The sequence below is a fragment of the Lissotriton helveticus genome, chromosome 11, assembly GCF_964261635.1.
Source record: "Lissotriton helveticus chromosome 11, aLisHel1.1, whole genome shotgun sequence".
Lineage (NCBI taxonomy): Eukaryota > Metazoa > Chordata > Amphibia > Caudata > Salamandridae > Lissotriton > Lissotriton helveticus.
This window is the reverse complement of record NC_136072.1, coordinates 552,964,433-552,977,285: the sequence shown is the minus strand read 5'-3', so window position 1 is coordinate 552,977,285 and position 12,853 is coordinate 552,964,433. Positions and strand designations below refer to the sequence as shown.

Genomic DNA, 12,853 nt, shown 5'->3' with positions numbered 1-12,853 from the left:
GCCGGATGTCCAGACTGCCCTCATGGACATGCCTTTCGATGGCAGTCGCCTGTTCGGTGACAAGGCGGACAACGCGCTTGAGCGCTTCAAGGACTCCAGGGTCACGGCCAAGTCCTTGGGTCTTTCGACCCAGCGCCAGCAACAGGGTTCATTTCGCCCCTTTCGTGGCCAAGGAAGGGGCGGTCCCACGCGTGCTGCCAGCCACGCGCCGCAGAACGCTCCCCAGCGCGGTGGCGGCCGTGGATTCCGCCGTGGTGGCGGTAGAGGGCAGCGGCGAGGTCAGTCCACACCTCCCCCCGCAGCAGCCTCCAAATCTTCCTAGTCCGAGCTTTCGGGCCCATGTGATGCCAGTGGGTGGCAGGGTTCGCCATCACCACTCCCGTTGGCGCACGATTACATCGGACAGGTGGGTGCTGCAGCTCGTGCGAAGGGGCTACTCCCTCCCCTTCGAGTCCACTCCTCCAGCCATGCCACCGCAGAACCACCGTGTGTCGGGGGACCACTTGACACTTCTGCAGGAGGAAGTTACGGCCCTCTTGGCCAAGGGGGCCATCGAGCGCGTTCCTGGGCCAGAAGTAGGGTGTGGTTGCTACTCCCACTACTTTCTGGTGCCCAAGAAGGACAAAGGGGGCCTGCGTCCTATCTTGGACCTACGGAACGTCAACGGCTTCCTCCGGAAGGAGAAGTTCAAGATGTTGACTTTGGCTCAGGTCTTGGCTGCTCTAGACCCACAAGACTGGATGGTAGCGTTGGACTTGCAGGATGCGTATTTTCACATCCCCGTCCTGCCGGCCCACCGGCGTTACCTGCGGTTCACGGTAGGCCACGAGCACTTTCAGTTTATCGTGCTCCCATTCGGCCTTACCAGGGCCCCACGGGTGTTCACGAAAGTGATGGCGGTGGTCGCAGCTCATCTGCGCCGGTTAGGGGTTTCAGTCTTCCCCTACCTCGACGACTGGTTGTTGAAGGCGGGCTCGCCCCAAACAGTCGTCCACCACCTTCAGATGACGGCAGACCTCCTGCACGAGCTGGGGTTTTCCATCAATGTGCCGAAATCACACCTGTGTCCCTCTCAAAAGCTCCTTTTCATCGGAGCGGTTCTCGACTCGGCGCAGTTTCGGGTTTATCCTCCGGAACGGCGGGTCCGGGATATTCAGGCTCTGATTCCCATCTTTCAGCCGTTGTCCCGGGTTTCGGTCAGGTTGACGCTGCAGCTTCTGGGGCTGATGGCCTCCTGCATCCTTCTGGTGCATCACGCCAGGTGGCGGATGCGGGCTCTGCAGTGGGACCTGAAGTTTCAGTGGACCCAGCATCAGGGCAACCTGTCCGACCATGTCCTGATCTCGGAGGGCACTGCGAGACAGTTGCAGTGGTGGCTTACGGACCGCGATTGGGTCAGAGGCAGATCCCTCTCCCTTCCCCAACCGGAGCACGTAGTTGTGACGGACGCGTCCCTCCAGGGCTAGGGGGGCCACTTGGGAGAGGCTGAGATCAGAGGCATCTGGTCTCCGGCGGAGTCCCGGCTCCATATCAACATGTTGGAGCTGCGGGCGATTCGCCTAGCACTGAAGGCATTCCCCCCTTTGTCAACGGGAGTGTGGTGCAGGTGTTCACGGACAACACCACCGCCATGTGGTACTGCAACAAACAGGGCGGTGTGGGGTCGTGGACCCTTTGCCAGGAGGCTCTGCGCCTCTGGCAATGGCTGGAACGTCAGGGCGTGACTCTGACGGTTCAACACCTGGCAGGTTCTCTGAACGCCAGGGCGGACGAACTCAGCCGTCGGTGCTCGGTGGATCACGAATGGCGTCTGAACTCGGACGTGGCGAACGGCCTCTTTCAGCAATGGGGAGAGCCTTGGTTAGATCTATTCGCCACAGAAGAGAACGCGCAATGTCATCAGTTCTGCGCGTTGGAGTTTCCAAGACGGCACTCGCTCGGCGACGCCTTTCGGCGCGAGTGGAGCTGCGGTCTGTTGTACGCCTTTCCGCCTATACCACTTCTGCCCAGAGTGCTGAAGAAGATCAGGCGCGACCGGGCCCAAGTTATCCTTGTGGCTCCGGACTGGGCTCGAAGATACTGGTATCCCGAGCTACTCAGCATGTCAGTCGGTCCCTCGATCCGCCTGCCCCTTCAGGAGGACCTTCTGTCGCAGCAGCAGGGGACGGTCCTCCACCCGAACCTGTCCAGCCTCCACCTCCATGCGTGGAGATTGAGCGGCGACAGTTGAGGCCATTCGACTTGCCTCCTGAAGTCTGTGATGTGATTCTGGCAGCCAGGCGTCCCTCCACAAAGTCGGTATACGCCTGCCGGTGGAAAAGATTTGTGGCATGGTGCACAGCAAAGGCTGTGGATCCCCTTTCTGCCCCTCTTTCCGAGGTTCTCCTCTTCCTTCTTTCTCTTGCCCAGCAGGGCTCTGCTCTGGGCACTATCAAGGGCTACCTTTCTGCCCTTTCCGCCTTCTTAAGGCTACCTGATCAGCCATCTTTATTCAAGTCCCCTATTGTACTGAGATTCTTGAAAGGCATCACGCACATGTATCCTCCTGTTCCGTTCGTGATGCCTCAGTGGGACTTGAACCTGGTTCTGACATTCTTGATGTGCGCTCCCTTTGAGCCGCTTCATTCCTGTCCTCTCCGTCTTCTCACTTTAAAGACGGCCTTCCTGGTTGCCATCACCTCTGCCAGGAGAGTGAGTGAGCTCCAGGCTCTTTCTGTTAAACCTCCTTTCTTGTCCGTCCATCCTGACAAGGTGGTTCTTAGGACTAGGCCTTCTTTCCTGCCCAAGGTAGTCTCTGCTTTTCACATTGGGCAGTCCATCACCTTGCCCTCCTTCTTCCCGCCTCCGCATCCTTCAAAGGATGAAGAGCGGCTCCATCGTCTGGACCCAAAACGTGTGCTTTCATTTTACATGGATCGCACACGCCAGTTCCGGGTGGATGACCAACTGTTTGTTGGCTACGTGGGTGAGAAGAAGGGAAGGGCGGTACAGAAACGAACCATCTCTCGGTGGGTCGTCCTGTGCATCAAAGCATGCTACTCTTTGGCTCGGAAGGAGCCTCCTGTTGGGCTGAGGGCCCATTCCACTCGGGCCACGGCGGCTACTACTGCCCTGGGCCGGGGAGTCCCTTTGCAGGACATTTGCCAGGCGGCTACGTGGGCCTCGCTGCACACCTTTGCGAGGCACTACTGCCTGGACAGTCAAGTCCGGAGGGACGGCTTCTTTGGCCGTTCGGTCCTCCAGGACTTTCTGGTGTAGGTTGTATTGGTTCGCAGACCCACCTCCGGGGTTGGTATTGCTGGGGTATCTATTCTAAGGTAAGGAATCTAATACTAACCTGTTTCTTTCAGATGAACAAGTTACTTACCTTCGGTAACGATATATCTGTAAGAAACAGTAGTTAGTATTAGATTCCTTACCGCCCCACCCGTCCTCCCCGTTCTGCGAACTGATACCTAGGGTTAAGGTCATCCCTTTCAGGGCCCTAGTTTCATATGGCACCAGTGTTAGTTCTCACATGGCTCTGCGTGTTCTGGCGCGGAAAAGCTGTGTGCAAAGAACTGACGTCAGCGCGCGGAGGCGACGTCTATATACTCCAGCGACGTCATCACGGCGCACGACGCCGACGACGCGGAGCCGCAGGGGACGCCTGCAGACGACGCCTACCGACGCGCAGGGGTACTGCTACGCAAAAGTTTCCGGATCCAGACTGACGCCTGGGGATATTCTAAGGTAAGGAATCTAATACTAACTACTGTTTCTTACAGATATATCGTTACCGAAGGTAAGTAACTTGTTCCTCTTGAATGGCACTCTTGTAGATGCCTTTTATTTTGGGTATATATTTATATATATATGTGTGTGTGTTCTAGGATAATGGTCGCCTGGCCTTCTATACGGTGTATGTCACTGCATTTTACCTACACCCTTTTTGGTGTCCTGGTTTAACCTTCTTGGTCGTACTTGTCTGTTTCCTTTCTTCTCTTCAAAGAGCATCTCCGTTATATTTATACGGAAGATGCCTTATATATCTATCAAGCATCTCAGTATGAGCAGTTTATTTTACCATCCTTGTTTTTCTGACGATGCTCTTCAGCATTCAGTGTTCACTCTTTTTCTCTTTATCCATCATGCTATGATTGGAGATGCCTTTTTTCAAAGTATGTTTCTTAGGATAGTTTCCTTGATGATCAGTGGGTGCTCTTTATTTATTGTATGTGAACATGATGCGAATGCTTTTTCCATTGGTTTTGACCCTGGACTCTATGAACTATTGTCCTTGTTCCCTTAGTATTCCCCAATCATAGGTTGCATCCCTTGTTAGGGCTTCCTGTTTTACGGGTTTTATGCCATGCTTCTCTCGATCTTGTAGCTTTCTTCTCTCTATGAGCTTCTCGTAGACCTTCTTGGAGATCAGCCCTTCGGTGAGCATCTTGCTTCACCTATCATTTTTCAGATAGTCTGGTCCCTTTCTATCTTTTAGACCAGCTTCTTCTAATTGTGGATCTTTGATGAGGTAATTTCGCAGCCCCTCGTCCAAGGATGGTATTGCTTGGGTATCTGATTATAAGATCAAGAAGTGAGGGCCCTGTTGTCTCCTAAATCCCCTTTTTGCTTTCTACTGCCATACTTTCAATATGTACTTCTTGATAGAAGATTTATCCCTTTTTTGGCACACTCTCTCCTGAGACTATGTATGCAAGTGGCTCCTCATTGTTGGCGCGTAAATGGTTAGAATAGAAACTGACGTCCGCGCATCAGGCACAGCTTAAATGGACTCCGTTGACGTCACATTCGAGAGACGATGCCGCTGTGGAGTCGCTAGATGGTCTTTACCGATGCATAGAGGTAATGCTGAAAACAGATAAGGAATCTGCCGCTAGATCCCATCTCTACGAGATAAGGCATTACCAAAGTAAGTAACTTGCTGTTAGCACTGTAGTTGTTCATTAGAATACTGTGGGAGGCTGCAGTAGAACATTGGGAATCAACTAAGTGCTGTTAAGACTGCCACTACATGTTTTCCCTTTGGGACCTGCCTCATGCCCCTCAAGTTCAGGCCGACCCATATATATTTTTAATGCATTGTCACAATGCAGGAACAATATCTCTGAGTCCTGTAACTGCATCCACAATGTAAAATTCCAGTTGTGGTCAGCCAGTCCTGATTGCTGGTCCCCTTTAAAGTGGCCAGCCAATCCGGAATCCCCTTTAAAGTGGCCAATCAGAGCATAGCTGAACACCAAGCGTTCAAATATACCTATCATTTTAACTACTTTAAACTCCAGTTCCTCAAATGTCTGGAAGGATTTCCACTAAAAATAACAAAATACACATTTTCGGAGTATAGTTTTAAGGTATGCCAAATTAGTTGTAATGCTGTTCAACTGGTTTTTCTGTATCAAAATTTCCCATGGGAATTAACATTAGAAAGTAACAATTTTGCCCCCCTCCTTTTTTCCCCCCTCTTGGCTTCTGCTTAATGAATCTTCACAAAAATTTCCAGGAAGGAGCTAAAGTGGTGAACTTTTTTTGTGGGGGAGTTGTGAAAATGTGTTAAATGGTACCAGAGTTATTAGCAAAACAAAGACACTCTTCCTATGGAAACTATAACTACATACTGGAGACTGCAGCTGTCTATCTTTAGGAAAAGAGGAATTTGCTAATGTGCATGCACAAGTGGTAGATATAAATAAGGTACTTAGCTGGGACCAATTTGTTTAAATGTTGTAACCGGCTTCTGTGTTCTTTAGAAGCATTCAGAGTAATTCCGTACTGTTTACATCATTGCAAAACTATATGGATTATCATCACCCAATAAAATGCTATTTCAAATATGTGTGTTGTAGCTCATGTTTTACAAAAATTATTGCTAAATATTTTTTTTACTTTACCTTAGGGGCCGAACTTACATTCAATTACAATTTGGATTGCTTGGGAAATGGGAAAACCGAATGTCATTGTGGAGCAGAAAACTGCAGTGGATTTCTGGGAGTACGGCCAAAGGTTAGAGCTAATGTATAATTATATATGTAAAGTCATTTCCATATGGTGAACCTCTTTAGGTTAATAGCCTTTTGTCCTGATCGCAGCTCCTAAAAAATAGGAATTCTGATAGACTTCTAGCTGCAGATGCCTCACCTTTTGAGTAGTCCCCAGACGTCAGACTGGATCCGGAAACTTTTCAGCAGTACCACTGCACACCAGTAGGTGGCACCATGCAGCCACGCACTTACGCTTTACCAGTCCGGAAATGCCGTCCGGTACGTATATAAGCACCACCTCCACACTTTGACTTCAGTTCCTTTCTTTCTCCAGTATTGTATCTTTCATAGATTCACATGCTTGAATCTTCCCGGCCTTATGGTGGGAATTCCACAGTAACAGTAGATCTGAAAGAAACAGGTTAGTGTTAGATTCCTTACCTTAGAATATCCCCAGGCGTCAGACTGGATCCGGAAAGTTTTGCGTAGCAGTACCCCTGCGCGTCGGTAGGCGTCGTTGGCGCCGGGATGACGTCGTCGGAGTACTTAGACGCCGCCCTCGCGCGCTGACGTCAGTTCTTCTTTTATCCGCGCCAGCAAGCGCAGATCCGGAAAAAGCAGTACTCCTTAGTCACTTTTTGACTAACTTTTACGATCTTTTTGATCCTGTTTTCGAGTCGTAAGACTATCGGTGCCAGTAGGGATGCCCGGGTTCAACCCCTGTGCTGACCGATGCCGGTTTCGACCACCATCGCCGGTGCCTGTATTGCCTTGGGGCCGACCATGATGACAAGTCGTGCCCCGACTGCCGGGCCTTGACGTCTAAGGCTAGACTGGAATGGTCCTGTAAGCGCCTCGAGCTTCGGCAGTCGGCCCCGTGTCATTCCCGGTCCAGGTCGAGGTGGAGGTCGAAGGACCGGTCGTGAGACCACAGTCATCAAAGCTCGGCGAGTCGACACCATTCGTCGGGCTCCAAGTCCTCAGGTAAGAGGCACAAGAAGTCTAAGAGACGACATCGCTCTTCCGGCTCCCCCCCGACGGTCGCGGGTTCGGGAGACACCGCCCACGCGGCTCCGCCGGACCCGCAGGCGCCGCTGCCAGCTCCATACCCATCGGTCCCTGGGCTGAAGGCGACGCCGGAGAAGATCGATGCCTTCCTCATGGCCATGAGGTTGCTCTCTCCTCCATCGGGTCCCGCAGTGGCGCCTTCGGGCCTCGCGGCCCCGACTGGGAGCCCAAGCGGGCCGGGTGCTGCGGCCCCGGCTCCGTCGGTTGCTTCGGCCCCGGCGCCGTCGGGTGCTTCGGCCCCAGCGCCGCCGACGACTTCGGTTCCGACGCCGCAGGGCCCCGCCGGATCTGGTTCTAGATCCGGGTCGCCGCTGGTCGACCTCACGACCCCTCCGCCGGCGCCGACTCCTAGGGTGTCTCCCCGGACGACGTCCCCGATACCCCCCACCCCTCAATCCGGTTCCGGCGTCAGAACGGCGTCGCTCGATGCCGCATTCGACGCCGAGAAAAGAGCAATTCTTCTACGGCCCGGCCCCATCCTTTGTACACTACCAGGAGATGGAGGACGAGGATGATTGGGAGGGGTCTGAGGACCCACTGGCACGGGAGTGCCAGTCATTTCAGGACTGGGCAGGTGAGCTAGGGGAGGCCAGTGGTTTGGACACTTCGCCCGACACTGAATTTGTCTCGCCTCCTACCGTGGCTACGGAGAAAGGGGCTGCCCACAGTGTGGTGTTGACGAGGGCGGCCAAGGACTTGGCTCTTGAGCTCCCCGTCGTGGCCGTGAGGACTAACCTCCTAACTGAGGTCCTCAAACCGCAGGCAAGCTCTTCGGAGCCTCTACTGCCATTCAATGAGGCCCTTACTGACGTTCTGTTGGGCACTTGGTCCGGGCCCGCTACAGGTCCCCCTGTAGATAGGAACGTGGCCAGACGCCACCGCCCGGCCCCGGGCGACCCTTGCTTCCTGTCCACCCACCCCACCCCGAGAGTCTGGTTATCCAGGCCTCTAACTCCCAGACCGCATTCCAGACAGCTCCTCCTGATCGGGAATCCAAAAGGTATGAATAGTTCGGAAAGAAAATGTTCTCCTCTCTCAGTTTGGGGTTGCGGTCGGTCAACACCGCTTGCCTTTTGGGCCGTTATACCCACTCTCTGTGGGACACGGTCGCGAACCTACTGCCAGCTTGTCCGGAGGAGGCCCGGGTGAAGCTCGCCCAAGCCCTTGCGGAGGGGCGAAATGCGGCACGGTACTCTATTCGTTGTGGGCTGGATACTACGGATTGCAACAACGGTGGCGGTTCGCCGCCACGCCTGGCTGAGGTCCGCCAACTTTTCGGCTAATGTCCAGAATTCCCTCACGGACATGCCGTTTGATGGCCGTCGCCTCTTTGGCGACAAGGCAGACAGCGCGCTTGAGCGTTTCAAGGACTCCGGGGCCACGGCCAAGTCCTTGGGCCTGTCGGGCCAGCGCCAGCAACCTTCTGCATTTCGCTCCTTTCGTGGCCAAGGAAGGGGCCCCCCCTCACGTTCTGCCAGCCACAGACCGCAGACTAACATCCAGCGCGGCGGCAGACGTGGTAACCGGCCGTGGCGGTCCCAGGGGACAGCGGCGAGGCCAGTCCAAATCCACCCCCGCAGCATCCACCTCAAAGCCTTCCTAGTGGAGCTTTCAGGCCCATTCGACACCAGTAGGGGGCAGGGTTCGCCATCACCTCCTCCACTGGCGCACCATCATATCGGACAGATGGGTGCTGCAAGTCGTCCGAAGGGGCTATTCCCTCCCCTTTGAGGCGACCCCTCCAGCCATGCCACCGCAGTACCACAGCGTGTCGGGGATCACTTGCAACTTCTGCAAGAGGAAGTTACGGCCCTCTTGGCCAAGGGGGCCATCGAGCACGTTCCTTTGCCAGAAGTAGGGTGTTGTTGCTATTCCCACTACTTTCTGGTTCCCAAGAAGGGCAAAGGGGGCCTGCGCCCTATCTTGGACCTGCGGAACGTCAACGGCTTCCTCCGGAAGGAGAAGTTCAAGATGCTGACTTTGGCTCAGGTCTTAGCTGCCCTAGACCCTGGAGACTGGATGGTAGCGTTGGACTTGCAGGACGCTTATTTTCACATCCCCGTCCTGCTGGCCCACTGGCGCTACCTGCGGTTCACGGTAGGCCACGAGCACTTTCAGTGCTCCCCTTCGGCCTTACCAGCGCCCCTCGGGTGTTCACGAAAGTGATGGTGTTGGTCGCAGCTCATCTGCGCAGATTGGGGGTGTCAGTCTTCCCCTATCTCGACGACTGGTTGTTGAAGGCGGGCTCACCCCAGACAGTCGTCAGCCACCTCCAGACTATGGCCGACCTCCTGCACCTGCTGGGGTTCTCCATCAATGTGCCAAAGTCACAGCTGTGCCCCTCTCAGAAGCTCCTCTTCATCGGAGCGGTTCTAGACTCTGCGCGGTTTCGGGTTTATCCTCCCGAACAGCGGGTTCGGGATATTCAGGCTCTGATTCCGATCTTTCAGCCTTTATCTCGGTCAGGTTGACACTGCGGCTTCTGGGGCTGATGGCCTCCTGCATCCTTCTGGTGCATCACGCCCGGTGGCGGATGTGGGCTCTGGAGTGGGACCTGAAGTTTCAGTGGGCCCAGCATCAGGGCAACCTGTCCGACCACGTCCTGATCTCGGAGAGCACTGCGAGACAGTTGCAGTGGTGGCTCACGGACCACGATTGGGTCAGTGGCAGATCCCTCTCCCTACCCCAACCGGAGCACGTGGTCATGACGGATGCGTCCCTCCTGGGCTGGGGGGCCAAATGGGAGAGGCGGAGATCAGAGGCCTCTGGTCTCCGGCGGAGTCCCGGCTCCACATCAACCTTCTGGAGCTGCGGGCGATCCGGTTTGCACTGAAAGCATTCCTCCCCTCTGTCAGGGGGAGTGTAGTGCAGGTGTTCACGGACAACACTACCGCCATGTGGTACTCCAACAAACAGGGCGGGGTGGGGTCGTGGACCCTGTGTCAGGAGGCTCTGCGCCTCTGGCAATGGCTGGAACATCAGGGCGTGACCCTGGTGGTTTAACACCTGGCAGGTTCCCCGAACGCCAGGGCGGACAAACTCGGCCGTCGGTGCATGGTGGATAACGAATGGCGTCTGAACTCGGACGTGGCGCAAGGTCTCTTTCAGCAGTGGGGAGAGCCTTGGTTAGATCTATTCGCCACCGAAGAGAACGCGCAATGTCATCAGTTCTGCGCGTTGGAGTTTCCAAGGCGGCACTCCCTCCGCGACGCTTTTCGTCGTGAGTGGAGCTGCGGTCTGTTGTACGCCTTTCCGCCTATACCACTTCTGCCCAGAGTGCTGAAGAAGGTCAGGCGCAACCGGGCCCAAGTCATCCTTGTGGCTCTGGACTGGGCACGAAGATACTGGTATCCCGAGGTACTCAGCATGTCAGTCGATCCCCCGATTCGTCTGCCTCTTCAGGAGGACCTTCTGTCGCAGCAGCAGGGGACGGTCCTCCGCCTGAACCTGTCCAGCCTCTACCTCCATGGGTGGAGATTGAGCGGCGGCAATTGAGGCCATTTGACTTGCCTCCTGAAGTCTGTTTTCTTTTTTTTACTTTATTTATTATTTTCAAGAAAAACCCGGAGACATCAAAACAATAACACAGTATGTCGAGTTGGGGAAACACATTAATGGATACACATATCTTGGACCAACAAAAAGAAGGAAATGGTTTTAATGTGAGAGCCAGTACTCGAAAGGGGCCCAGATCTTAGATGCCACTTGGCGCCTCCTACTCCCCCTCAACAGGTACACTGATGATTCCAATTTATACCAGGCGAGCATCCTAGCTTTCCAGTGACCGAAGGTAGGAGCCTCCAGACTTAGCCATTGCGAAGTTATACATAACCGAATCATTGCCATTGCAATGAACAGAAATGCTTGAACATACCTTGTTCTTTTAGCAGCACCTGAATATTCATAACCCATTATAATTAACTCCGGGGAGATCTTGACCTTGATTTTAAGTACCTGGTTGATAAAAACCTCAATATCCTTCAAAAGTAGACTCAAATTAGGACATGAATAAAACATATGAATCGCATCTGCAGCAAAATATTACATCTAGAACAAGAATCCCCCTTACCACCTCCCCAACTAGCAATCTTGGCAGGGGTATGATATAAATTAAACATAGCCATGTCGCTTTGCGTGCGCAAAGTACCTGAAACAAAAACAGACCTGGCTAGTTTGAGCGGCTGTTTCAAGTCCACTATTGGAATGCCAAATTTAGCCTCCCACTTGACATTATGAATGTCCAAATCGTCTGGGAGATCTGACAAAAGATATTGATAACACCTATTCTGGGTTTTTTCTTAATCAATTCAACCAAGATAATCTTATCGTACAAGCTGGGAATTCTACAAAAATTCCTATCCAAAAAAATCCTAACCTGTAAATATTTAAAAACATTAGAATGTAAATGAAACTTATCCTTCAAAAAAGAAAATTAGGCCATCTGACCATCTTGACCCAGATCACCAATATCTTTCAAACCCGCAGAGTACCATTTACTTATTACACCATCCTGAAATATTGGTGGTAGCAGACCCGCAGCACTAAATGGAGTATAAAAGTTGAGCTTCGAAATGGCCAACCGGGAGCGAATTTTCTGCCAAATAGAAAACAAAGCCCAACTAACCTTAAATTTCTTTTTTTTTTTAATTACTTGGCTCTAGGACACATGTTAAAACGCCCTTGGCAGCCTCACCAAGGGCTAAATCATAGATGGATGGATTAATGTATAGGGAAATATCTGCCCTATCGCCCACCAAAGGTGAGCCAAAATGCTGTAGCATGGCGGCACAGTAATAGTATAAGAGATTAGGATCAGACCAGCTGCCTTGCTCCCTAGGAAGATGGGTCCATTTTGCAGCTCTTCTTGCCCTGTGGTAGCCCCATAGAAACCGCTGACAGATACTCTCTCCTCTAACCAATGTTGCCTGTAGGATCAGAAGAGGAATTGACCTGAAAAAATATAAGAACTTTGGGAGGATTATCATTTTCAGAACGTTACAACGTCCAAAAAGTGACAAACGGAGATGATCTAACCTCTCAAGCTTGGTGTGAAGAGAATCAATAGCGGGGAGATAGTTTAAATCTGGAATCTGATTCACCTAAGGGGAGATTTGAACCCCCAGATAAGTAACTTCTGTGGCAACAGTTACCTGCGAAGGAGGCATACCTGCTGACTGGATGACTTGAGTTTTTGTTATATTCAACTTATTTCCAGACATGGCCCCAAATTGACCGGCCAGAGTCTCTAGGGCCGGAAAAGTAGGCCCAACATCATCAGTTAGAACAACAATGCCTTCGGCATACGCCAATGCCTTATATTCCTCCACCTGAACCCTCACTGGCGAAATACCCTGACATGCTTCAATCATATCAAGCAAAGGGCTGAATAAATAGGGCAAATAGCAGGGGAGAACAAGGGCAACCTTGTCTAGTTCCCCTGCTGATGGTAAAGCACCCTGACTCTTTTCCTGAGATGCGAATTGTCGCAAGTGGGGAGATATAAAGTGCCTGAAGAGCCTGAATAAACTCTGCACAAAACCCTTTCCAGCGCAGCACAGCCCACAGGAACCCCCAGGAGACCCTATCAAACGCCTTCTCGGCGTCCAACAGGATCACCCCGAGGGAAGAGCCCGTGGCCTGCGCCCAATCCAGGTATGATCGGTTGTGTCCCTACCGGGAATAAACCCATGCTAGCGTAGTGAGACCAAAGGGACTATGACACGTGCCGATCTAAAAGCAAGGATCCTGGAATAAATTTTACTATCGGTATTAATAAGTGATATTGGCCGATACGAAGAAGG

At 52.7% G+C, this 12,853-nt stretch overlaps 1 protein-coding gene across 2 annotated transcripts in view; it reads left to right on the top strand.

Moving 5' to 3' along the window:
- Nucleotides 1–12,853, top strand: part of NSD3 (nuclear receptor binding SET domain protein 3) — a 1,711,795-nt gene that overhangs the window by 1,653,085 nt on the left and 45,857 nt on the right. For both annotated transcript variants that reach the window (XM_078666314.1, XM_078666313.1), the window contains one exon: nt 5,900–6,006. In XM_078666314.1, the coding sequence (XP_078522440.1) occupies nt 5,900–6,006 (107 nt within the window). The remainder of the gene's footprint in view (nt 1–5,899; nt 6,007–12,853) is intronic.